General features: G+C 45.2%; 2 protein-coding genes across 11 annotated transcripts in view; one reads left to right on the top strand and one right to left on the bottom strand.

The window, feature by feature from the left end:
- Positions 1 to 16,504, bottom strand: part of KANSL3 (KAT8 regulatory NSL complex subunit 3) — a 41,797-nt gene extending 25,293 nt beyond the window's left edge. For 5 of the 10 annotated variants that reach the window (XM_067704268.1, XM_067704271.1, XM_067704272.1 and 2 more), the window contains exons 1-5: positions 16,413 to 16,504; positions 15,153 to 15,417; positions 11,998 to 12,168; positions 1,816 to 1,906; positions 1,485 to 1,670 (exon numbers count right to left, since the gene is read on the bottom strand). In XM_067704268.1, the coding sequence (XP_067560369.1) occupies positions 1,485 to 1,670; positions 1,816 to 1,906; positions 11,998 to 12,168; positions 15,153 to 15,367 (663 nt within the window). In that variant the 5' untranslated portion in view covers positions 15,368 to 15,417; positions 16,413 to 16,504. Of the gene's footprint in view, positions 1 to 1,484; positions 1,671 to 1,815; positions 1,907 to 8,578; positions 8,644 to 11,997; positions 12,169 to 14,601; positions 15,110 to 15,152; positions 15,418 to 15,795; positions 15,941 to 16,014; positions 16,197 to 16,412 lie in introns of those variants that run through there. The other 5 variants (XM_067704269.1, XM_067704270.1, XM_067704274.1 and 2 more) reach the window with 5 other exon arrangements.
- A 6,038-nt stretch (positions 16,505 to 22,542) lies between these two features.
- The window catches only part of FER1L5 (fer-1 like family member 5), a 48,424-nt gene continuing 43,492 nt past the window's right edge, over positions 22,543 to 27,474 (top strand). The window contains exons 1-5 of the mRNA XM_067704260.1: positions 22,543 to 22,627; positions 24,827 to 24,879; positions 25,468 to 25,559; positions 26,251 to 26,359; positions 27,390 to 27,444. Coding sequence (XP_067560361.1) covers positions 22,543 to 22,627; positions 24,827 to 24,879; positions 25,468 to 25,559; positions 26,251 to 26,359; positions 27,390 to 27,444 — 394 coding nt within the window. The remainder of the gene's footprint in view (positions 22,628 to 24,826; positions 24,880 to 25,467; positions 25,560 to 26,250; positions 26,360 to 27,389; positions 27,445 to 27,474) is intronic.

Here is a 27,474-nt window from a genome sequence, read left to right as displayed (position 1 = left end):
AAGGCAGAGAAGTGGGCTCCGGGCACTACTAATACTCATCCCTTAGGGGATATTCACCAATGCCGTACTCTTCCCATAGGCAGAATGCTGTGGAGAACATTTAAAATGCCTGAAATACTCACAAGCCACTGTTCTCGGCCAGGGGCCTGTCGTGGCTCCACACCCACCCTGTGCCCATGCCTGCCCCCTATTCACCTCCTGGGCCAGGGTCTCCACTGCAGAGGGGCAGCACAGGGGGAATTCTGGGACTATCTTTTCTTTTGTCTCTTTCTCCACTAGAAAATAAGCTCCATCAGAGTAGACAGCATTTCTGTCTTGCTCATCCCAGCGCCTGGCACATTATAGGCACAAAATAGTTGAATGTATAAATTAATGTCAAATTTCCTACCATGCATTTCATTCACGCATCTGGTCCTGAGTTTTGTTTTATTTCCACACTAAGCCAGTCTTCTTTTGCTTTCAAACAAACTCGGCAACCTTCAAGTAACAAACAGGCAGGAAACAATAAGTCTGGAAATTGGGGGAATATGGCTGGGGAAAGCTGTTGGCCAGGTAAATTATAGCAACAAAGCAGGCCAGCTTCCTGCAAAGGAGAAGAAAACCACTTAAAAAAAAAAGGTGAAGAACTGAAGTAATCCAAGTTGCCTGAGGCCATTCTGTATTGGAGCAAAACACTAAAAATGATGGTACCACTTATAAATCATTAACAGTTACTGTGGGTTTCCTATGTGCCAAACTTTGCGGCAAGCATTCTATCTCGATTAATGAATTTTCACAAAAATCCTAGATAGGTATTAGTATCAGCCATTTTTTTAGAGATGAGGAAATTGAGACACTAATCCAAGACTACACAGCTAATTAGTAATCAAGATGAGATCAGCCAGGCAGTCTGCCCCCAGAACCTGTACTCCAATCACACCGAACACAGCCCAGTGCAGTAACTGCAACCAAAATAAAGTGCCATCATGAAGAAAAACAGTGTAACTTTGTGCAATACCGTCTAAGTAAGAAAGCAGGGAAAGTTAACGATACGCTTTATAAAGAGTGACTGAAGTGAAAGTGTTGCCACCGAAGGCTCATCATGATGAGGAGAGACCGAGGCATCACATCACGGCGCCCCCTGCTCCGGAACACCTCCCCACGCGCACCCCCACACTCTCAGCACCACGGGTCTGCTTCCTGCCCCCCTCTCAACACCCCGCCCTGGTAAACCCCTCATCTTCTCCTTTCTCACCTCACCTCAGACCACAAGCTGCAGGGCTGCAGAGGCTAAACATGTTCTCTGGTTTTCAGGAGGGCTAGAGACATTTACGCCTGGTGAAAACACGAAATGATACCATGTCTCTTATTTTTGATAACAAACCTGTTAGCTTCAGTCATGCCCTCCAGGCCGACCAGGCAATGACCTCGCCCAACCCCACTTCCTGAACCCACAGCGGAGGCTGGCTACCCCAGGACAGGGCAGACGGCAATCACGGCCTCACCTTCCCTTTCAGTGTCTGCAAAGCATCCAGGTAGGCGGCCAGCATGGGCAGACTCAAGGTCTCCACCAGGGTGGTGTGCAGCCACTGGACCAGCTTGGTGTCCCAGCTCACACTCGCCAGAGCTTGCCGCACTCTCCTCGCACACTTGTCCACGGCAACACGGCGCAGCACTGGCTCGTTACAAGCCTGAGAGGTGTAAGTGGGGGGACAAAGTATGAGGGCCACCTCGTTAGCAACGTGAGGTGGGGGTGGGGGGAGCGGGGTGAGGTCAGCTAGCCCGTGAGGCCCGAACTATGGGGAGCCCACGGTGGGCAGGCTTCTAGAGTCTTACCCCTTCGTTGGCCAAGCGGGCAAGCCGATCAGACTGCAGGGCTTTGAGGATCTTGTTGAATAGCTTGTTCTGGGCCATTGTCCAGCCAGTCCTATAAGAGAAACTCTGAGGAATTAAAGTCAAACCCTGGGGATGCTCGCCATGCACGTACACTGTACAAAGAAGATTATGTCATGTTTTTTGTTCCCACTATGAAACAGTATAACTCAAAGTAGCTTAGAACGAAGCTAAAGCACAACACCCAGATTCTGGCCAACCAATGCTGCCAATGAACCACCTCAACATATACTTGTATTAACATACACACTACAAGTCAAAACCAGTCACAAACAGAGTCTTTTTGGTGCGAGCAAAGGTAATTAATTACCTAGTGGCTAATATAATCCATCAGTAAACAGAAGCATGGCACCATTGCACAGACATATTTGAATTTCACAAGTTTAGTATTTCACACAAAAAGGCAGACAGGATGAGAAAGCATTTTAATGTACTAAAACCTCAGACTAAGATAAGAGGCCTATTTAATCAGCTTTAGGAACGAAAATGTAACAAACGAAGTGGCTCTTCTCCCACTCCTTAAGAATCCACCCCTCACTAACCTTTCTCCCTTTTCCATTTTTTTCCCTGTATATCACACAATTAAAAAATTTACTTTTGAATGGTCTGTTCCATATAAGTTAACTCTGTATCATCCCTGCGCATGACCCTGGAAGACACACTTTTACCTTGCTTATGGAAGGCTTTATGGTTCCTCCTCCAGCTCAGCTGTAAACTCCCTGCAATTAGAAACCTGTCCTACTGCTCCTGTCCCCACATAATGACACGCAGCACAGCAGTGTGGAGCTGACTAAAGCCCCCCTCCACCCCACTCCTGGCAATCTTAATTACTCTGATACTCCAACTCTGGCCAGTAATCTTCCTAAAGATACTAAGAGAAAGGTAACAGAAGATACTCAATTGTTTACCAACTCTCCCTGCCATAAAAATAAACCGGTGCTTAAATCTCCTTTAAACAATTTTAGGTGGATGCCAGACCCAAAGGAGAACCTGGAACGAGATCAAGGTAGCGCTCCAAATCAGCAGGGAAAAAGTAAATAGGGCTGTGACAACTACCAGCCACCTGGAAAAAGAAAATCTGGATTCCTACACATCACTCTTTACACCAAAATAAATTGCAAGTGGAATAAAAAGTTAAATAAAAATAAAATGACCAAAGTACTAGGAAAAAACAGTAATTAAAAAAATCTAACTACCTATCTAATCTGTATCTTAGAATGAGTAAAACTTTCTATGTATGACCTAAAACCTAGAAGCCATAAAAAGAAGAAAGATAAATGTAACTACATAAAAATTTCAAATTTCTATAAAGGAAAAAATTAAGTATCATAAATGAAGTCAAAACACAATGAAAAAATAACTACTGTTTCATTAAAATAGAAAAAGCCTCTAGAAAACTATTAAGAAAAAGACAAAACACTCAAAACAAAAACAATGGGCAAAGAACATGAAAAGGCAGTTCATGAAAAGGCAGTCAACCCCCTTGGGCCTTCCCTGGTGGTCCAGTGGTTAAGAATCTGCCTTCCAATGCAGGGGATGTAGGTTCGATCCCTGGTCGGGGAAATAAGATCCCACATGCCATGGGGCAACTAAGCCTGTGCTCTAGAGCCTGCGCGCCACCAACTACAGAACCCACACGCTGCAACTACTGAGCCCACACGCTCTAGAGCCTGTGTGCCACAACTAGAGAGAAGTCCACACACCACAACGAAGAACCTGGTGCTGCAGCTAAGACCCGATGCCAAATAAATAAATAAATAAATATTAATAAGTAAATGTAGGGACTTCCCTGGTGGTGCAGTGGTTAAGAATCCGCCTGCCAATGCAGGGGACACGGGCTCGAGCCCTGGTCCGGGAAGATCCCATATGCCGCAGAGCAACTACGCCCGTGCACCACAACTACTGAAGCCCGCGCACCTAGAGCCCGTGCTCCGCAACAAAGAAAATCCACCGCAATGAGAAGCCCAGGCACTGCAACGAAGAGTAGTCCCTGCTCGCCACAACTAGAGAAAGCCCACGCGTAGCAGCGAAGACCCAATGCAGCCAAAAACAAAATAAATCAATTTTTTAAAAAATGTAGTCATAAGAAGTTCAGTAGTACACTGTTGTGTGTTCCAGGGATGTTCCAGATCCCTGGAAACTTTGCTGATGGAAATATAAATTAGTACCGCCTTTTGGAAAACCAATTTTGGAAAAAAATCAATCAAAAACCTAAATCAGATCATGTCACTTGGCTCAAACCCTTCAATCGCCCCATTTCAATCAGCTGAAAGCCCAAGTCCTTGCAATGGGCTGTCTGGACCCCCCCTGCCTCTCCAACCTCATCCTCCATGACTGTTCCCAGCTTACTGTGCTTCCCCACATTGCCCCCTCCCTTTATCTCCCCCATGCACATCCAGCATGCTCTCACAGCACAGACTGGGCCCTAACCATCCATTCCCCTTACCTGAAACAATGGCTCCCCCTCCAATCTCCAGGTCCTCGTTCAAATGTCACCTACTGAGGCTTTCCCTGACTCACCTGTACTTAAAACTGCCGACACCTCACTCCTACCCTGGGATTCCCTATCCCCCCTTCCAGCCATACCACCACCTCACATTGTATCCATTTTATTTATTTGCTTGGTTTGTCCTCCTCTGCTAGAATGTAAAGGCCAAGATGGCCGAGATTGTTGTCCATTTTAAGTGCTACATCCCCAGCACATAAAGCAGTGTCTGACACAGAGTAGGGACTTGAACATCTGCTGAATAAAGAAACAGCTGAATTGTGTGCATACTACGTTCTAAATCCTGTAAATAGTGGAGTACAAATTCAAACCCTCTCACTCCCTACCACAGAAGCGCCTGGGTCCTGAGCAGCAGAGGAACACGGATACACCATGTGGGCCAACTGTAAATTGAGCCCTTCACTATACAGGGTGCCTGAACCGCAAGGAAGTTGCTTCAAACAACTTCAGCAATCTCCATTTCTCTTACTTTATAACAGACTAGCACCTTTGCCATCATAACCCACCAACCAGACACCCTCTTTTCTACAGGTCATCTCTCTAACAACAAGGCCCAGTAAACATGCAGGTGGAAGGCAAATTACCCTTTGTTATGCACACTGCACAGTTATCCCATTATCCTTTCCTTCTGTAAAATAAAATCTCCACCTACCACGTCTCCAGTTTGACAACTTACCACAGTTACACAGTCCAGGAGAACACTAGCTATGAGCCAGGAGCTGGCTGTGTGCCCTCAGTCTCCTTGACTGTAAAAGAGATGGACTAGATGATCTTCACGGTTCCTTCTAACAGTAAAAAGCTCAGGTAGCTATGACTACTGATGGGAGCAAGCTGAAGTCCAGGATCACACAATTCTTCAGGGGTACCCTCTACCTGTAGTAGCTTTGTCGCCAAAGCTCAATCCGCCTTAACCTCCAAAGCCTCCCATCCTTTCATAACCCCTTGTGGCATACTAGAAGCAGTCTTAGGTTTCCTGGAATCGTTCTTTTTCTTATTTTCCCATAGCTCTCTTGGCTTAATTTCTGCTACTTCATTAGGATTTGGTCAGTTTTTGTTGTGCCTTGATATTCAGAGAGATTCTGGATTTGGGAGGTAGGGGAGTAGAAGCTTTTACTCCAAGTTGGGACTCAGGATACTTTGGGACCAGGAAGGTTTGTGGGAACCAGCACCTTCCAGCCCACTGGTTCATAATCTCATTTTCCTTCACATTATTTAAATGTACGACACACTAACATGAGTAGCATGTCTCATATGTATAGTGATTCTTGGATGGGCTTGGGGATTTGGTGGTGGTGGGAGGAGACAGAGGATGTCCACAAGTGGTTATAAAAAGCTCTCTGGGGCTTCCCTGGTGGTGCAGTGGTTGAGAGTCCACCTGCCGATGCAGGGGACACGGGTTCGTGCCCCGGTCCGGGAAGATCCCACATGCCGCGGAGCGGCTGGGCCCGTGAGCCATGGCCGCTGAGCCTGTGCGTCCGGAGCCTGTGCTCTGCAGCGGGAGAGGCCACAACAGTGAGAGGCCCGTGTACCGTTAAAAAAAAAAAAAAAAAAAAAAAAAAGCTCTCTGGAGATACATGGATATTTCCATTTTAATAAACTTCTTTGCTTTTAATGGCTGGCTCTACCCTACTGGTTGGCATTTAGGTTGTGTCCCTTTTATTGCTATTATAAACAGTCACAGTGACCATCCCTCCTCTCCCCAATACACTCAAACACTCATCTATTCTATCCATATCTTTACACGGTTGTGCAAGTATCTCTGAAGGATAAATCTCTTGAAGTGGAAATGAAAGATGTGTTAAAATTTTTGAATTTCAGTTCTGTGAAAATAATATGTATAAAGAACCTGCGACATCTTGAAAGCAGTATTATACTGCAGCCTTACCCCCAGCAGCAATGCTCAGTGATAATCAAACAGGTTAAACAATGAATACAATTTCTTCATGTTCAACAATCTCTTGACCTTTCTCAAAGCCCATTGATCATGTTGCAAACCTTAATCCCAAGGACAGAGAATGAGGTATAATTTTTATTTATGAGGTACCGACAGTGTTTCCAAAATTATCCTGTTCTTTATTATACAACAGGATGTTTTCTCTATTTGTTTTTCTTACTCTACATTTATCCTGAAACCCGAAATGACAGGAGCAAGGAAAATGATGTGAACAAAATGGGAAGGGGACTACAAGCTATTTAGAAGTTACTACCATACACCAATGTCAGCTGAAATTAAATTGAAAAACCACAATGTTGAGAATCTAAAATCCCCAGAAAAAGTTCTTAGGATTGTTGCTGGATATATAACAAAGTGATTCCAAGAACTGAAACACGTTCTCTATATTTTGCCAGTTTCGTGGGAGGCTGGAAAATTAAGTGGGCAGAAAAAAATGATCTAACCCAAGATTAAGAGCATGCAAAAGATATAATTAAGGAAAAATTTAAAAACAGGAGACAGAATTTTAAATACAAGTCTAAACAGTCAAATAGCTGATGGGAACTGTGGTGAGTCAACACGCTCCCCCCACCTAAACCTATTCAATTTTCATGAGTGCAAAAATGCCTTCTCTCCATTGCTTAGATGAGATCAGACACTAATGTTCTCCACGCTCCCACTGAACCCAAATGACATTCTGACTTCTGGCTCCTCTTATCCAAAGCAGCCAAAAAGTCACATCAGTCCCAGAACCTGATATTTTCAAAGGTAATTCTTTCTCTGATACTAATTCAATATTAAAATGTCTAAAGGATTTTTTTTTTTAAACCAGAAGGCAAGCAGAGAGACAGAAAGAACATCAGAGAGAAGAAAAAGGTCACACTTACTTTTTCAGATTATAAAATTCTTTGCTTAAACACCAGGAGAAAGGAAGAGAGGAATGACAGGGACAGAGAGAGGCAGGGAGAGAGGAAGGGAGAGGGAGGGAAAATAAACAACTCAAAGATCTTGAACTCAAAATTTCAAACATCCATCTGAGATTAACATATAGATACATATAATATTGAGAGACATAATTAGAGCAAATTTAGAAAAGAAGAATTTTTTTCAATTGAATTCAGAAGTTCTGATTTCTAAGATAAGACAACCTGCTTTAGGACACTAGATTCTTTTACTGAAATGTTGACAACGTCCTAAAATCCATTTGAGAGCAACGCCCCAAAGTATCATATGTCAGCGGTATTTTGTTAAATGTCTTTGAAAAGCTGTTCATCTAATTAAACTTGGCATCTGACAAACATCTGGGGGAAAAAGCTGGTCCAACTTCTTGGGGACAACATTACTACACCAGCAAATGTATAACATTTTCAAAGGTTCTCTAGGTCACACGATTTTGGCATGCAGACACAAGAACGCAATCTAGACCAGAGGTCGGCAAACTTCTTCTATAACGGACTGGATAGTAAATATTTTAGAGTTTGTGTGCCATGTGGTTTCCATCACAGCTATGCAACTCCGCAGCTGTAGTGCAAAAGCAGCTACAGACAATACCTAAATGAGTGGGCATGACTGTGTTCCAATAAAACTGTATTTATGGACACTGAAATTTGAATTTCTTGTGTCTTTTTAAAATTTTTTTGCAACCACTTAAAAATGTAAAAACCATTCTTAGCTCATGGGCCATACAAAAATAAGCAATGGGCCGGATTTGGCGCATAGGCCATAGTTTGCCAACCCCTGATCGAGACAATTAAATCAAGAAGAGAGGGATATTAAACTGCTTCATGAAATATCAGGCATTACTAGAGAAACTCAGAGTCAGTTCGGGCTGGGTGGGGGGGCCTTCATTTTCTAAACATAGAAAGTCATCTGAAGGCAGTTGCTACTAAAATAATTCAAGAGGGTGAAATAGGGCACTAAAAAAGAAAATTAAGTTTCTGAATCCACTGATAAGAGAGGTCAGTAATCTCTCTGAGGAAAAACAGATTTCTAGGGAGCTGTCCTATATAGTCCATGAGTTCTTGATGTGGGAAACTGTAATTTTACATGATTTTATACAGGAAGAAAAGAAGCAGCAATTTAACAATCAAATCAAGGGAAAGAATGGCAACAAGATGATTACAATCAAGCAGAGAGAACTAACTGCAACCTCCAAACAGGCTACAGATCCAGAACTTGGGGACAAGGTCATAAAGTGGTGACCTCTGAAATTGAAGTCAGTAAGTACCATCAAATAATGAAATTAACTGTGTGCAAAAGTAACCTACCTGAAGAGATGGTTTGTAAGCCTGTTGCTAATGGGAGAAGGACGCCTCCAAAATCTCATCAGACACTAAAAGACAAATAATCTGAGATAAACTGAGCGCTAATTAATCATATCCATCTGTGGCAATGTCATAACACAGGGATGGAGGTCCACATGGAGAAAGACAAGCCAAAGATTAGAATCTGTCAGTGTTTCTCTGCCGGACTGGGCAGGTGGAGGTGTGCCCTGGCCTAACTCTGTGGGCCCATCTTGCTTCGAGGAAAGATGGGTGCATCCAGCTACCTTGTTGAAGGAGGGCACCTCCTGTGCAGACTGTCCACTCGCCATCCACTGCGCAAACAGAATAGCTTCCCAGATTCTCCTACTGAGAATCAATGCTCTGGGCCAGGCCACCCCAGTGTCTCATCTGCCTTGCAGTTGTATCTCTCCTTATAAATTAAGAAACTGGTATTCATATGTATTATTAAGTCTCTGATGACTTTGGTAAACATGAAGAGTCCCCCAAAACCTTCTGATCATGACCATGGGCGAACTGATCGAAAAATTCATGCAATTCTCCCATGCAGTTTCTGAAACTGCAAACTGAGGACAAGGCAACCAACACCATAAAGGACACATAAGTGTGAGGCCACCTTGTTCAGCCATAACTAACTGGTCTCTCTTTTTCCTACCCTTAAAGAGAAGGTATAGTAGTTGAGAACACTGGGCTCCAGAGTCAGACTGCTCGCTTTAAACAAATCCTTGCTCCACTACTTCCTAAGGTTTCTTCAACTCCCTGAGCTCGGTTTCTTCATTTGTAAAACAGAGATGAAGAAGGGATATGCCTAGGAGAGTTGTGAGATTTAAAAGAGAGAATGCATATGAAGCGCTTGGCACAATGCCTGGCACCTAGAAAGCGCCAAAAAATGGTAGTTCCTTTTTGTTACTACCATAGTCAGTATTTTTAGTATTATTAACTGTAACAATGGTGATAAACTACTTTCCTGAATTCACTGACTCCGGTAATACTCTAGTAGCTGATCTTCATTCACAGCAGTTTTCCTCTTTATCTGAAGCTCTAGAGAGCATTTCCCCTTCTTAGGGCACAACGTTAATTCCAATTGAAGACCCCGAACAACTTCTGCAAAAGCTCTTCAGCCAAGGTGCAGAACTGCTCCTCCTTCAACAGCTACTATCCTGATCACATAAGCACACCAGCTCAGTCTCATTCCCTGCTTCCAGCCAAACTCATAAACCATGCCAATTAGCCTCAAACTTTCCTACCCTTCCTGCTATCAAATTACTTCTTTTTCTTCCATTATTATAAAGTAAGAGCTCTCCAACATTATGGCAAGTTTACCACTTACCAACCCCTGATATAAAGATCTTAACACTCCCTTAGTAGGTAAATACATATAGAGAGAGCCATGAGGGAAATGCAAATTAAAACCACAATGAGATGTCACTTCATACCCACTAGAATGGTCATAATAAGAAAAAGACAGATTAAAAACAAGTGTTGCCAAAGATGTGGAGAAACTGGAACTCTCATACACCGCTGGTGGGAATGTAAAATGATGTAGCCCTTTTGGAGAACAATCTGAAAATTCCTCACAAGTTAGACAGAGTAATCATATGATCCAGTAATTCCACTCCTAGGTATATATGCAAGAGAAATGAAAACGTATGTCCACACAAAAACAAGTATATGGGGACTTCCCTGGTGGGCCAGTGGTTAAGAATCCATCTGTCAATGCAGGGGACACGGGTTCGAGCCCTGGTCCAGGAATATCCCACATGCTGCGGAGCAACTAAGCCCATGCGCCACGACTACTGAGCCTGAGCTCTAGAGCCCTCGAGCCACAACTACTGAGCCCACATGCCAAGACTACTGAAGCCCGTTTGCCTAGAGCCCGTGCTCCGCAACAAGAGAACCCAGCACAATGAGAAGCCCACACACTGCAACGAAGAGTAGCCCCCGCTCACCACAACTAGAGAAAGCCCGCGGCAGCAACGAAGACCCAACGCAGCCAAAAATAAATAAATAAATACATTTATTTTTTAAAAAACAAGTATATGAACATTCAAAGTGACATTATTCGTAATAGCCAAAAAGTGTTAGCAACCCAAATATCCATCAACAGATGAATGGATAAACAAAATGTGGTACATCCATACCATAGAATATCATTCAGCATTAAAAGGGAATGAAATATTGACACATGCATCAACATGGATGAATCTTGAAAACATTATGCTAAGTGAAAGAATCCAGTCACAGAAGACCACGTTCTGTATGATTCCATCTATATAAAATGTTTGCAAAAGGCAAATTTAGAGAGACAGAAAGTAGACTGGTGGTTGCTAGGCGCTGGAAGGGTTGGGAGGAAATGGGAAGTGACTGCTAATGGGTATGTAGTTTCTTTTGGGGTTAAGGAAAATGTTCATCAAATTGACTGTGGGGATGAATATACTAAAAACCACTGATAGTACACATTAAATAGGTGAATTGTATGGTACGTAAATTTTATCTTCATAAAGTTTTATGTAATAAATAAAAGATAAATAAATATCTGCCAAATGAACAACAAATGACCTAAAGAGGAGTGCTGGGTCCCCACGGCGAGTAGGCTGTAAGCGAAAAAAACTAGGCAGCAAACTCATCAAAGTGGGGTGAAGTGTTCCCCCAAAACCACAGACTACAAATCTTTTTTTTTTTTTTTTTTTTTTGCAGTACGCGGGCCTCTCACTGTCGTGGCCACTCCCGTTGCGGAGCACAGGCTCCGGGCGCGCAGGCTCAGCGGCCATGGCTCATAGGCCCAGCCGCTCCGCGGCATGTGGGATCCTCCCAGACCGGGGCATGAACCTGTGTCCCCTGCATCGGCAGGCAGACTCTCAACCACTGCGCCACCAGGGAAGCCCTACAAATCTATTTTTAAAAGTCACTCAAATCAAACATCTGTTAGCTTTTCGTACGACTCCAGAACGTTTTCACTACCCTAATTACAGACAATGTAAATACAGTGTCATACAAATGGACATTTATTTAACAGGGTTTCTTTTTCTAGCAGTCTGGGTAACTCAGACGTACACGTATGTTAGTACATAACATAACATGTACTGTATATGCTAGAGAGCAGGTCACGCCTATCAAATTTAACTCATTTATTTGTTCAATCAACATTTACTATATGCCTACTATGTGCCAGGCAATGTCCTAGGTGTCAGGGATGGAAAGATGGCTGAGACACAAGCTCTCCTCCCCAGAAGCTCACCGCACAGCGAGCTGAGAGTTATCATGCAGAGACAGGAGAACGTTCTGACTCGTGTGGCTACAGATGAAATAAGCCCCTAATAAATGTGTTTCAGTGAAAACGATACGCATTTACAGTGCGGTGACTACTAACCCTGGAGTGCCCGGTCTTCTCAGAAGCAGCCTACCTGTTGACGTGCTCCTCCCAGTCCTCCGGAGGGGGAGGTGCATCCGCGTCGGTCCTGGCGAAGATGACATGCCGTTCACACTCATTCATCACGCTGCGTGCCTTCTGATTGTCATAAAGTGGCACAGGGGTTGACGTGACTGTCTCCACATCTATTGGGACATCTGACTCGCTGTAAAGAAGTGAGGAAATACCAGCCACACGTACTTCACACAACACAGGTATTTAACGATCATCTGGTTGCCAAAAATGTCTCTTTAATATAATCAGCTTTTATTTATTTATTTGTTTTGGCTGCGCCGTGCGGCGTCTTAGTTCCCCGATCAGGGATTGAACCCGCGCGTCCTGCATTGGAAGCGGGGAGTCTTAACAACTGGACCGCCAGGTAAGTCCCTAATCAGCTTTAAAGTATGCATAAGCATATTATATCCACAAGAAAATTATGATCCAAAGTCATCTTTCCCACACTTGTCTAGATCTCTGCCCTCTGACATGCTGGTATGTGCTGGGGGAACACAAAGTTGTTTTAAAATGAACCTATGCAAAAATGACAAAGAGCTATTTTTTTTAAAAGGACAAATATATTCCCTAAGCATATAGGTGATTGCCTAAACGTGCTTTCCAATACAGTAGGTATAAGCCACGTGGAACTATTTAAATTAATAAAAATTAGAGGGAATTCCCTGGTGGTCCAGTGGTTAGGACTCTGCACTTTCACTGCCGAGGGCCTGGGTTCATTTTCTGGTTGGGGAACTAAGATCCTGAAGCTGTGCAGCGTGGCATAAATAAATAAATAAATAAACAGAATTAAAAATTCAGTTCCTCAGTCACACAAGCCACATTTCAAGTGCTCAACAGACATATCTGCCTAAGGCTACCATGTTGGACAGAACAGATATAGAACATTTCTATCACTACAGAGTTCTGTCGGGCGGTGTTGGTCTAGAGTTTTACATAAATTCATACAAACTTGCCCTTTCCTTAGCAAGTCAACTGGTAGTTAATGATATGCTATAAAAGCCTATGATTGTCTAAGACAGATCACCTGGAATGCAGACGCCTTAGCTTACTCACTCTGTAAGGAGCCTACAACAGAAACAAACATAAGTGGATACCTGAAGGATCTTTCATATTTTAAAATGTTAAAGAAATCCTAGTGCCATGAGGGTCCTTCACTGCACCAACTTTGTCACCCAAAATCCGATGTCAATCAAACTGGCCCACTGGCTATCTACCGAACATCACTTTAACTTTTTGACCTCAAGGATGTTATTGTATCCATTCCCAATGGCTGGAATAATTACACCATTAAGAAATGAAGTGAAATAATGTGCAGCTAGATTTGGTGGTGGGTGAAAGAGCTGATTATCTTCTGTGGACCAGACATTGGACAAGATACTTAGACTTGTCTTCCTAAAATAGAACTCCTGATTTCACCATTCCAACCACATCTTCCCCAAGCCTTCCCCGACTCATGGCACCACCCAGCTGCTCAAGCCAGAAATCTAAGAGTCATTCGAATGTTGCCTTTCCCCTTAACCCTGGCTACTCCTTCCAATTCACTACAGCAGGGCATGTTGGATGGACCTACAAAATACACCTCAAGGCCAACCGTTTTTCTCCACCTGTTACTATTCCTGCTCCATCAGGCTCATGATCTCTGGCCCCAACCACTGCAATGGTCTTCTAGCAGGTCTTATCTACTCCACTCCTGCACTATAATCTATTCAACAAAAATTCAGAGTGATCTTTTCAAATAAAAATCCAATCTCTAGCTTAAAATCCTTCAATGACTTCTTACCAACTCTTAGAATCAAATTCCTACATGAGGTAGCCTCTGCCAACTTCTCCCTTAGCTCCCACTTATACCCCCATTGCAACCACATTCTGGACCCAATGGCCTGAAAAGAGTTCCTAAAACATGCCAAACTCCCACTTTCAGGGCCAATATGTGGAGCCAGTCTATAAAAGGACATAATTTTCTGAGTACTGAAATGACCAAATCCACAAAATCTCACTTTAAGAAAATATCATGAGATATGAACACAGGAGTCTCAATATCAAGAAGCTATTACATAACTAAGAGAAAGACCTCAAATTCTATTTAAAAGAGCTCTTCAGTTATGCCCTAGGCCAGAAGCATCAGGATTATGCTGGATTATTCCCTAAAGTCACAGACCCCATGCCCTGTACATTCAAAGCAGGCCAACAAAATGCTGCCCTCACTGGGAAAAGAAATAAAAACCACTATTCTACACGTGTTGAACACACACATCATGGTACTTCTAGCTCATTAAGGCTCACTGGGGGATCTAAAAAAGCAAAACACGAGATCTCTATTCTCCAACAAACCTAAAACCTGTGCCAGGGGAAAGATTAAACATCAGGTCAGATTAAAACAAACAAACAAAAAAACCTCTTCCCAATAAAAGTTTATAAAATTATTAAGGGCATGATTTAAGCATCAAAATAGAATATATCAACAAATCTTGAAACACCAGTAATCAGAACACCTTAAAGGTCAAAAGAACTGCTAAATGAGTTTATTTAGGCCAAATGTAATTCTATCACATATTACATGGTAAATTTATTAAGAAGTCCTTACCCTATAATGTAGGCGGGCTGAATATGTAACCAGACCTAGGAAGGGTTAAGATCAACCCATGGTGACAGTTCTGTAACAAGCTAAGACAGAAAGCAAGGTCCTGGGGCATATGCTCCTCAACTTTCCAGGTGAAGCCAGGAAAAGCAAATCGAATTACCATAAAAAGGTTATTGCTGCCAGTGTTGGAGCCAGATCACTGGACTAAAGGAATGAGTCTAATCCTAGGTGGCAATGTTTAAAAGTCAACTCTTCAGTCTTTTTCTTCACAGTTGAAACAATCCTCTTCAATTCCTCTTCCCAGACAAGTCCTGTTATCTAAGTTGTTTGCTTTCCTTTGAACATCTTGCTTTCCTAACTCATTAGATGTCTTGATGTAGGTGTCCACATATAGGCCTGATAACCTCATGATGTTTAACAGTGATGCCTGAATTAAACATCCAAGCCCCACCCCTCCTTTACCATCTCCCACAGTAAAATCCGCTCTAATCTCCAAATCTGATCACTGCCCAGTTAGGGCAATGGCCACCCTTAGGAGAGAAGCCCAAACTCACATGGTACTTTCGTGCTGCCTCCGGGGAGTAACAAAGAGCATGCGGGTGGGGCGGGCACTACTGGCATCTGGGTGGGCACTCCACGGCTTGGCATAGCTATGATCCAGAAACACCAGGTCCAGCTCCCGCTCATGCACCGAAAGCTGGAAGAGCAGCGAGGTGCCCATGCGCCGCGCTGACGTCTGGAAGTCCCTCTCCCCACCGCGGTGGGCCATGTCAGAAGAGGGGCAGCAAGTCAGAGAACGGGTACCTGCATGCTAGTCACCTGCAGTGAAAAGTTCCAGTTTAAGTCAATTCAAATGCTCAGAATTTCTTCCAACCTAGAACATCTAACAGGCTTCTTACTTTTGTGACCTTCTAGCATTCGTCACTGAGTATCCATCACACTACAGACCCTTGCCCACGTAGGGAGGGTTCCTGAGATCCCACTCCACCACCAAAAAAGGCTATAGCACCACCTCCATCCTCAATCTCTACAATTTGGTCCACTGCAAAGCCGAGGGACTCCAATGTTCACCAAGGCAGATACTAAACTTGCTTGGCCAGCACCCTAATTTCCTACGTGGGCGGGACGGGTTTTGGCAAACACGAGGAATTACAAATACTAATAATTCTGAAGCTAAGGGTCTCTACGGCTGCACACCATTCTCTAAAGCTTCCCAGAGCCGTCTCCAGCAGTAGCGTGAGCATCCCAGGAACAGCTGCTTAACGTGGGCCTCATGGAAGCCCTTGACGTCTCGTTTGTGTTAAACAAAAGTTTTGCAACGACTTCATAATGTTCTGGAGTTTTAAAAATATACAGGTGAGAGCTCCTCCCCAAAATCTGTAACAATGCTATGCGAGGAAGACCCCTCTCCCTCACCGAGGCCGGGGTGGTCCCTGGGGAACCGCCCTCCGCTCCAGGTACCCTTCGGGGGTCCAGCCACCGATCCTCAAAACCGCCCCAGCTGGTAGCCAGGGTTTGTGATTCGCACGTTACAGACGGAGGCGCCGGTTCAGGGGGATGGAGTGACTTAGCCAAGGTCACCGAGAGTTCACGACGAGGAGGAGCCGCCTCCCGCCCACCCCGGCCCCGCGCAGCGCCCGCTTCACGGCGGCCCGAGCCCGCCCCCGGCCCCACACGGCCGTCCGACACAGGCCGCCCGGTCCCCGCGCGCCCTGGGAGCCCGGAGGTCCTCACCGAGACCCCCGCCCACACCGACCCGGGCCTCGACCCCACCCCGGGCCCGCCACCCGCGCCGGGGCCGACCCTTCCCTCACCCGCAACCTTCCAGCCGCGCGCTCAGCCCTGGCCGGATTCCTGTGCGCTTGCGCATTACCGCCTCCAAGCCCCGGCGCCCCGGGCACCGAACAAAACGCGGAAGTGGATTACAGCCTGGGAAGGGAGGGGCGGTGAGCCGCAAAACCTGGAACGGATATGGCTGCGGGGGAAGAGAAGAGCCCAGAACGCGAGCGGGTCTCGCAGCCAAGACAGCGCAGAGTCCGGAGTTCGGGCCTCTTGCATCTTCAGCAGGGAAAACTAGGGCGAGGGAGGAGGCTGGCTCCTGCAGCCCCTGTTCTCGCTTCCCCGCATTGTTGCTTTGCCGGGTGGCTGGCATACTTCTTTCCTTTAATTAATTTTTATTGGAGTATAGTTGCCTTCTTTTCAAATCTATGTAAATAACTGTTTAAGAAACAGACTTACAGGGGCTTCCCTGGTGGCGCAGTGGTTGAGAATCCGCCTGACGATGCAGCGGACACAAGTTCGTGCCCCGGTCCGCGAAGATCCCACATGCCGCAGAGCGGCTAAGTCCGTGAGCCATGGCAGCTGAGCCTGTGCGTCCGGAGCCTGTGCTCCGCAACGGGAGAGGCCACAAAAGTGAGAGGCCTGCGTACCGCAAAAAAAAAAGTAAACAGTAAGGTCCTACTGTATAGCACAGGGAACTGTACTCAATATCTTTAAATAAACTATAATGGAAAAGAATATGAAAAAGAACATATATACATATATGTGTGTGTGTGTGTGTGTGTATGTGTGTGTGTGCGTGTATAACTGAATCACTATGCTGTACACCAGAAACAAACACAGCATTGTAAATCAACTATACTTCAATTAAAAAAAAACTGTTTAATTTATAATTGTGATAGTAAGGGCTGGTATTTAGAGAATGCCAATCAAGTTCTAAGTAACATAAATAACCTACTTCATTTAATCCTCTCAGTGAATTTATATGCTAGGTTCTATTATAGTCATATCCATAGAAGTCAAGTATTTTGCCTAAGGTTACACAGCTAGTAAGTATCAAAGGCAGAACTGGAACCAGGCAGCCTGGCTTCAGAACCTCCTCACAGCTCCATTCCCCACCATGCCTACTGCAATAAGGAAAAGTGGATGGTGATCTGAGCACGTAGAACAGCAAGCCAGGCTTGGCTTGGGTGATGGGGTGGGTGTCCCTGGGAAGGTGACCTTAAAGCTGAAACCAAAGGAAGAGAATACGGTAGCATGGTAGATGCTGGGTGAGAAGCTCTCCAGGAGAAGGAACAGCAAAGACAAAGGCTCTGGGGCAGAAAACAGCTTTAGAATATTAAAAAAAAAAAAAAAAAAGTGGCAAGAACAGTGTAGCTAGGAAGCAGTGGTCAATAAGTGGAGAGAGATGAGGTTGGAGAGGCAGACATAACTCAGACCCTAAAAGGCCCCAGATGCCCCAGTAAGAATTCTGGTACTGACCATAGATTGCTTTGAGTTAACTTTCCTCTGTGTTTTGTAAAGAGAGAGTAGATCCTAAAGTGGGGGATGTTAACCTTCTTTGTATCCTTCAGAGAACATAGCCAGGATATAGGGAATGGATCCTGTGTTGACTGATTGATGACCGATCAGTTGGTTGACTGACTGACAGTGGGACACCAAGGCAAGAAACGTGGTTCAAGAAGAAAAATAAATCTTTACCACTTCACACCCACTAGGATGTCTAAAAAAATCAATGGTGACAACAAAAAATGTGATAAAAAGTGTTGGCAAGTACATGGAGAAATTGAAACCCTTGTACATCGCTGATTGGATGGTAAGATGGTGCGACCTCTTTGGAAAACAGTCTGGCAGCTCCTCAGAATGTTAAGCATAGAGTTACCATATGACCCAGCAATTCCACTCCTACGTATATACTCAAGAGAATTGAAAACATATGTACACATAACAAGTACGCAAATGTTCACAGCAGCATTATTCATAATAACCCAAAAATGTTAACAACCTAAATGTCCATCAACTGATGAATGGATAAATAAAATGTGGTATATCCATACAATGGATTTATCAGCTCATAAAAGGGAATGATGTACAGTTGTCACCTGGTATCCAGATTGGTTCCAGGACCCCCCTTGGATACCAAAATCCACAGATGCTCAAATCCTTTACATAAAACCTACACACATCCTCTCAAATACTTTAAATCATCACTAGATTACTTATAATTCCTAATACAAGGTAAATGTTATGTAAATAGTTGCTGATGCACAGAAAATTCAAGTTTTGCTTCTGGGAACTTTATGGAATTTTTGTTTTTTAATATTTTCCATCTGCAGTTGGTTGAATCCATGGATGTGGAACCCATGGATTCGGGGTGGCCAACTGTACTGATACATGTTACAAAACGGATGAACCTTGAAAACATTATGCTAAGTGAAAGAAGCCAGACACAAAGGCCACATATTATATGATTCCATTCATATGAAATGTCAGAATAGCAAATCTATAGAGACAAAGTGGATTCATGGTTTCCAGGGGCTATGGGAAGGGAGAAATGGGAAGAGACTGCTAATGAATATGAGGTTTCTTTTCAGGGTGATGAAATGTTCTGGAATTAGATAGTGATGACAGTTGCACAACCTTGTGAATATACTAAAAACCTGAACAGTACTGTTTAAAAGACTGAATTTATGGTATGTGAATTATATCTTAGTAAAGCTGCTATTAAAAAAATGCTTTATTGTTTTAAGACACTGAGATTTTTGGAGATGTTTGTTACCTCAGCATAACATAGCCCATCCTGACTGATACATCCAGCCAGACTATCAGTCAAGTGCAAGGGTGGAATAAAGACATGTACAGACCTACAAACACTCAAAAAATTCAGAAAGCTATGGAAAATCGTGTTCCACTAAGATGAGAGAGTAACTCAAGAAAGAGGAAAGGATCTGGGAAACAGAGTCCAACACAGGAGACAAACGGGGGAATTCTAAAACTGGTGGTGAAGAAGGGAAGCCCCAGGATGATAGCTGTGCTACAGGGCTGGGAGCAACCAGTGTAGACTAGAGAGGAGAGGAGGCCAGGAGAGATCTCCCCAGGGCTCAGGGAAAATGAAAAAACTGGTAAAATACCTGATGGATTTGAACCTGGGGGAGGCTGTATTAAAAGGAGATCACAGAGCTGTTGAAAGATGTTAAAAGACTTGGTCAGACTTTTAAGAAAAGCAAGCAAATGAAAAAACGAAGCAATTTGTAAATTACAGAAAAACACAAAGTTGTATTAGAAAGGACGAGGAGGACTTCCCTGGTGGCACAGTGGTTAAGAACCCACCTGCCAATGCAGGGGACACGGATTCAAGGCCTGGTCCAGGAAGATCCCTCATGCCGCAGGGCAACTAAGCCCGTGCGCCACAACTAGAACCTGCACTCTAGAGCCTATGAGCCACAACTACCGAGCCCGTGTGCCACAACTACTGAAACAACTAAGCAATGAGCAACTAAGCCCGTGCTCTGCAACAAGAGAAGCCACCGCAATGAGAAGCCGGCACACCGCAACGAAGAGTAGCCCCAGCTCACCACAACTAGAGAAAACCTGCGCAGAGCAACGAAGACCCAACGCAGCCAGAAATTAATTAATTTAAAAAAAAGAAAGGATGTGGAATTGGAGGGTACTACTTGATCTGCAGTTAAAAAAACATACATTATTATAAAAATGAAAATACTGAATGTAGATTTAGCTCCCAAATGAGATACAATTATGAGAACAGGATGCAGGAAAGGCAGGTGTAACAAAGCTGCCATGGTGTGATAAACAGCAGTAGATAATATCTAAAAGTGATGAGTTGGGGGAAGTTTGGGAGAGAGAAGCTAGGAGGTGGGAAAGGAGTGAGAGATGATATAAAAGAGATGACTTGATAGACAGAGTCTCAAAGTGAAAAATTCAAGGGATGCTATTTAAATATGCTATTTAGAGGTTAATACTACTATTAGGATGACAGGAAAAGAGCAGCCTTCGGTCCATCTCTCCCCACGCTTAACTCTCTTTCCCTGGCACTTATCCTGAGCCTTCGTTCTGCTGTTTTCTTCTTTATACTCTGATCAGCGCTGTGTATGGGTTTGTATCTTTTCTCTGCCCCTCTTCCTTCCTCAGCACACCAGGTTTATCATTTTTTTCATTCTTTGCCAATTTGGGAGGTGATAAATGGTATCTTGTTGTATTTCTTTGCTTATTAAGGAGGTTGAATTTTTTTTAACATCTTTTTTGTTTTTTGGGCTTCTGAGTCCAATTTGGCAAAGTGATAAACAGTATCTCATTGCGTTTCTTCCTTTTCTTTTTTTCATAAATTTATTTATTTATTTTTGGCTGCATTGGGTCTTCGTTTCTGTGCATGGGCTCTTCTCTAGTTGTGGTGAGCGGGGGCTACTCTCTTGTGGTGCATGGGCTTCTCACTGCGGTGGCTTCTCTTGTTGCGGAGCGTGGGCTCTAGGCACGCAGGCATCAGTATATATGGCTCACGGGCTCTAGAGTGCAGGCTCAGTAGTTGTGGTGCATGGGCTTATTTGCTCCACAGCATGTGGGATCCTCCTGGACCAGTACTCGAACCCGTGTCCCCCACATTGGCAGGCAGATTCTTAACCACAGCGCCACCAGGGAAGTTCTCATTGTGTTTCTTTGATTATTAAACAGGCTGAATTTTTTTTACATCTTTTTTTTTTGTCCATTTGGACAGTCATCTAATCTATACTTTGCCCCATTTTCCTTTGGAGTATTCATCTTTTTCTTATTGAATTATAAGAGCTGTTGCAAACATTCCCTACTTTGATATACCTTTTTTTTTTTTTTTGTGGTACGCGGGCCTCTCACTGCCGTGGCCTCTCCCATTGCGGAGCACAGGCTCCGGACGCGCAGGCTCAGCGGCCACGGCCCACGGGCCCAGGCGCTCCGCGGCATGCGGGATCCTCCCGGACCGGGGCACGAACCCGCGTCCCCTGCATCGGCAGGCAGACTCTCAGCCACTGCGCCACCAGGGAAGCCCTGATATACCTTTTAAGGTATATTTTTCTGTACAAGAATCTTGAATTTTATGCGGTCAAATCTATCCGTCTCTTCCTTTTCCTGGGTTTGCCTTTTGTGTCATACTTAGTTTGGAAAATTATTAACAAAGCAACAAGCATTGTGTTGTGTTTACATTTCAAGAAAAACTGTCAGGAAGTACTTTTTAAACCTGCTGAAAGCAGTCCTAACACCAAGATCACACATTCAGTTTTTTTGGGTTTTTTTGCTCTAAAACATACCCATGCAGGTTTTAGAATGGGTAGTAAGCTTACTGCTAAATTGTTTCATCAACAAATATACTTTTTTAAAACATCTATTAATTTTCACGCTAACTATTGGATAAGGTATAATTTATATAATGTTCAACCCTAAAGCAGAAAAAGCTTAGGGACAAGAGCAATGACCCAGTTCCATCCTCACGCTGAGAGGCCTTGAGGGCAATTAAGGGCAATTAAGCAAGATAATATGTCAGTGAGATTTTTCTTTAACCTTACAAACCCAGCTGGCGTAAGAGCTCATTGATGAGAAAGCCAGTTTCTGTTGGTTCAAGAGAGACTCATACCTAGACTCACGTTTCCTTTAGAGAAAAGGAGGCCTAAATGTTTGCTGCCACATTAGGAAGGACTTCTGAAACACCACTGAAATCGTCTTTGATTTCCTTATTTCTTTTCTCAGCTCACCTCCCTTCTCTATTTTCTCACCTAAACTGTGTGACTTTGGCAATGATTCACTCCAGATAACTTGCTTGTATAAAGGGCAGATATTATCCTTCTACCTGATCTTGAAATCAGAAGGACAGTAAGAACGAGAGAGAAAAGAGAACGGAAGGAGGAAGTGAAGTTCAGCCAAATTGGTTTGTTTCTACAGCCCTGGGCGCCTCAAGCCGCTGGCTTCGTACTCTGTGATTTCTTCTTCCTTCCATTCTCCTCATTCCTCTCCAGAACCAAGAACCACCACCCAAGAACCACTGACCTTTGTGACATCACCTCTCTTGCTAAGCAACACACTCGGGACCTTCCTTACCCCCTGAGCCCTGGGAGAAGCTTTGGACCAAGTTGCTCCAAGAAGGAAGCTTTGCCAGAGAAGGACGGAGGGAAGTAGGTGGAAGAGATGCTGCGGCTTGTCGTGTGGTCGGCCAAGATTAGCCCACCCCTGAGCCCCCCACCCAGACCCTGCGTGTCCGTGTACTTCAGAGGTGAGAGCCAGGAGCCCTGAGAGGCAACATACGTTCAATGAAAAACTAGATTTATCGGTGCCCTACTAGGTAAAAATGCCCTGTGTCACAGAAAGGTGAGGTAGACACCGTCTGGCTCTTTCAAATTTATCCTCCTTGTTGCTATTATTTCTCTTAGTATGACTCCTCTGCCTCCCATTTTTTCCGGAGAATGACTACTGGAGAAAAAGAAGATGAATACTTCTCAAGTTTCTTCTATGAACTAGGGCTGTGCCAAAAACAGGTTAAAAAAAACCCAAGTACCTGCTTCATAGGATGGCTGTGAGGATTTGAAAAGATAATATACAGACAGGTCTTTGTACAACTTCTAGTAATAACTGCTCAATTGGATGAATTACTTTTATAATCAACAAAGTTTCATCATAAACGTAATGATTTTTGATCCTCACAACAATTCTATGAGGCAAGTTTTATTGTCTCAATTTTTCATAGATAAGGAAAAAAGTCCAAGAAAGGTGGGAGGGGTGGTGTAAAGGATTTATGAGAGAAAATGAAAAAGGTTAAGTGTATCTATATAACAAAGAGCTGGGAACAAAAAGGGGAAAAGGGAAAAAAAGATGAACAGTCTGTTGGAGGAGAGAAAGGGGGTGGACACAGGCAAATGAGGTTTTCCAGGAAGTGTGGGGAGTGAGAAAATTGGGACCAAGAGAAAATAGGACACAGTAGTTTCCAAAAGAAATGAGCGAAGACTGAAATTCCTTAAATTTTTTTCTGGCCTGTGAAACCCTGCTTGCTGAGTATGCTATCACTCAGAGATGGAACACTCAGGACTCCAGGTGCACAGGGTGATGTAGGTTTATGTCCCCAGTTTGCGGGTTGAAAGAGGTGTAGTGGAGGTTCAGCATGTCTTTGCCCTGAAACTAATTTTATGGTGAGCCGGGGAACAGTCTGATTCCGAGCCATCTTCCCTGTCACCTCCCAGGCATTGTCCTTCTCCTCCTAGAAATCTCTCTTACAAAGATGTCTACAGGGCTTCCCTGGTGGCGCAGTGGTTGAGAGTCCGCCTGCTGATGCAGGGGACACAGGTTCCTGCCCCGGTCCGGGAAGATCCCGCGTGCCGCGGAGCGGCTGGGCCCGTGAGCCATGGCCGCTGAGCCTGCGCGTCCAGAGCCTGTGCTCTGCAATGGGAGAGGCCACAGCAGTGAGAGGCCCGTGTACCGCAAAAAAAAAAAAAAAAAAATGATGCCTACGACCCAGAATCCTGGGTTTGCCCCCAGATTTGCCTACACATTTTTATAACTGAATGTTTGTTTGAAATCTTTTATTCCTTTTTCACCTGTCGTTTCCAGCCCCGCTTCCCCCATATACCATCCCCTACAGTGTCCCCCTTTCCCACTACTGGACAGGCACAGAGAGTCCCCTGCTTCTCCCCCCACCCCCGACTGTCTCCTCTCTCTTCTCTCTCACACACATTCTTTCCTTGGGAAGAATCTCAAATTTAGCAATTTCGAGGTTCTTTGCAGGGCTATAGACTGTTCTTTGTTAAAGATATTTCTGGGGAAGGCATATTTTAGTGGATAAAGAGCTGTCAACCCATTAGAGATATTTTGGGATGTATTAGGGTACACTAGCTTTGCTCCGGTCACAGCGGAACCCTTAAATCCCAGTGCCTTAACACAACAAAAGTTTACCTCTTGCCCACACCAAGGGCTGCATCGACTGTGCAGATCAGGCAACAATCCTGAATGACTCCTCCAAACAGTAGTTTAGGGACCAGCTGCTCTTTGCTTGTGGCTGCAAAGTCACCAGGTACCACCCAGCAGATGGTGCGAGCGCATGTGGAGAGTGGGGAGGAGAACGGAGACTCTCATGGGAGAGTTTGGGAGCCAGTCCAGGCTGTGGTGAGCAGGGATCCCATACTCGGTTGGCCAGAATGAGTCACACGGCCGCACCCGGCTGCAAGATGGCTGGGAACTATGTACCCAGGAAGAAAATGAAATGAACACATAACATTATCTGACACATGGGGTGATGTCACTCTTATAAAAAGTGAGAAATTTTGAAATCTCCAGAGTAGGAAAGAATCAGGGCTGTATCACATCTGCCAATGTAGACTTGATGTTTTCTACATCTAGATAAGTCCTACCCCTCTTTGCTCACTTGAACCTAGACTTTGAAATATTTCCTACCACTAATGCCGGCCCCTTGGTGTCTTTGCAGATGTCCAGAGGACAACTCATGAGGTGGAAGGCAATCACCCCATATGGAACGAGGTAAAACACATCAGGCAAGCCCAGATGAGGCAATGACAAGCCCCACAGCGAGGCTGGGTCCAGACCGTGCCCAGAAGTCTAGGGAGGGGACAGGGAGCCTCATCAGCCTTTCCCAAGGCTGGAACATCGTGCCCTGCAAGTAGCCTCTAAGCTGAGAAGGCCGTGCAGGTCTCGGGGCCATAGCAGCTCTTGGCCCATCTCACCCACTCTGGGGATGGACCCATCTTGTCCAACCGGGCCGTCCTGATGTTCCCAGAAACCTGAAATAGAGACAGGGCTCCTTGTGTAGGATCCCCTCTCATCTCCCATCCATCCATGTCCCCCCACCCAGTCCCCAAACCCCTTAGCTACTAACAAGCCCACAATACTGCGTAACTCCCACAGTTAAGCTGTGGGAGCCCAGGTAGGTTACCTGGTCCCTTGGTGAGGGTAGCAAATGCCATCCTCTTAGGAAATTAGACTTGAGGGATATTCCTCAGTTTGAGAGAAACACAGTGCCAGCCCGTTCCCCGTATCTTTTCGAATTTCCTAGGAGGATGGAAAAGGGAGGGGAGAGGGAGGGTGTTGACCTGTTTGTGCCTCCCACAGACCCTCATCTGGCACCTCCGGAACCGCCCCCTGCAAAAGGACTCTTTCCTGCAAGTCACCCTTCGGGACATGGGCTCAGTAAAGAAGGAAAGGTAAGGCAGAGAGAGAGACAGGAGGAGCCTGATTCTCTGACTGAAGCTACGGCAGATGCTGCGTCTGTAACTCACTCAGATGCAAGGACCAGAATCCACTCCAGACAGCTAATGCAAAAAAAACAAAAGTGGGGTGTGTGTATATGAAGCCTAGGTATATAGATGGACAGATCAACTAGAACTAGGAAACTGGGGACCCAGGGACAGTTCTGTCTCTTCTGAAGGCACAGAATCTCAAATCTCTTTCTCTCTGCCCAACCCTGGCTTCTCATCACAGCCCCATTCTAGTGCCTCACTGAGACTGGGGCTATGGCATCCCAGGTCAAAATGCCCAGGACAGAGAATCTGACTGGCCCAGCTTTGGTCAGGTGCCCACTTCCTGGTCCAATCAGCTGTTACTTGGCACAGGTCCCATTCCGGAGGCGTGTGGGTGCAGAGCTTCTGGGAAAAGGCTGGGCAGGGCAGAGCCAGTAACTGGGGTGCCCACTGTCCAGGAAGCCCCAAAGCCAATTCCCAGAGAGTTGAGAGCCCTCTGGTGGATGCTCCCAGTCAACAGCATCCTTCCTGAAGCCTCGGTGGGCAGCACAGCTTCGAGGAGAGAAAGACATCTCGGGATAAAGTCATGCCTGGGACGGAGAAGGACACCATTTCCTCTGGTTCAGGAGATCACACCTGCTCTTTGTCTCCCCAGGTTCATTGGCCTGGCCACAATACTGCTCAAGCCCTTGGTGAAAAAACCAAGTGAGATCCTTTTCGTGAAGGACCTGACCCTGCTCAACCATTCCATGATGCCCACAGATGTGAGTCGGGCCCTAGGAAGTGTGTGTGGAGGAGTGGGGGCAGCTGGTGAAGCTGAGCTATCCACTCCAGCAGAGTGCCAGTGTGCCCCCAACCCAGAGAGCACTTTCTTCCCTGCGGGGGACCCATCAAACTTCCCATCATCTCCCCAACTTCCCCGTGCTGCCCTCCATCCACCTACCCACATCTCCACCCTTCGTCCACCCATTGAGATTGAGTGTTCAGTTGATTGTCCACTGGTGTCAGCAACTATGCAAGGCCTGGGATACAAAATTGGATGAAACCCACATCTGTTGTCACTCTCGGTGACAAGTGCTCCAGCACGTGTATATTGGGGTCAGTGAGCTATTTCACTGAGGTCAGGAGAGAATGAACAATTCCACTTGGGAGGAAATGGAAGGCTTTACAGGGGAGGTGATTAAGATGTGTGGAAACACATGAAGACCAACCAGATGAGAACAAGCAAAGGTGATTTATTCAGCGCTTGCTATATAACAAGGGAGTCAGCCACCATCACTTGGTTTTGACAGAGATTCAAAGGCAGGCAGAGGAGTGGGAAAGCTTTATGTTTAGAGCACTTAGGGAGTGTTTAGGGGTCGATTCTGATGATGGTCTGGAGGATGGACAGTCAGTGAGAGTGCTTGCAGGCAGGAGGTCAGTTAGGTGTTTGCTGGAGTTCCCACATGAGGTCATAAGACATTGGGCTTGGAGGTTAGCATCAGTGGTTCTAGACTGGTCTCAAGTCAACCCTCTCTCTCCTCCCCACCCTGCTGCATCCCTTCTGTCACCACCACTAATGTGTGCCTCCTGTATTCTTCAAACCCCATCCATGGTAACCCATTGCTCTCTCCAGTTTATAACCTCCCTCCATCCCAGACCGCACAGGCCCCCATGGTGTGGTCCTGTGCCATGGCCAGCATCACTCCACTCGGGAAGACTGGGTGTGGCCCCTGCCAGGCTGGACCAGGTTCCAGTGCTATGATTTGGCCGAGGACTGCAGGATCTTACAGCTCCCCTGCCTTTGCTTTGCAGTGCACTCTCACCCTACAGGTGGCCCTTATGACCCCCAAGGATATCGAGAAGATAGGTATGTACTTCCATGGGACTAAGCCCTGCA

Source organism: Pseudorca crassidens, chromosome 14 (genome assembly GCF_039906515.1).
Source record: "Pseudorca crassidens isolate mPseCra1 chromosome 14, mPseCra1.hap1, whole genome shotgun sequence".
Classification (NCBI taxonomy): Eukaryota; Metazoa; Chordata; class Mammalia; order Artiodactyla; family Delphinidae; genus Pseudorca; species Pseudorca crassidens.
Note: the sequence above shows the minus strand (reverse complement) of the source record. Positions and strands in the feature narration are given on the sequence as shown.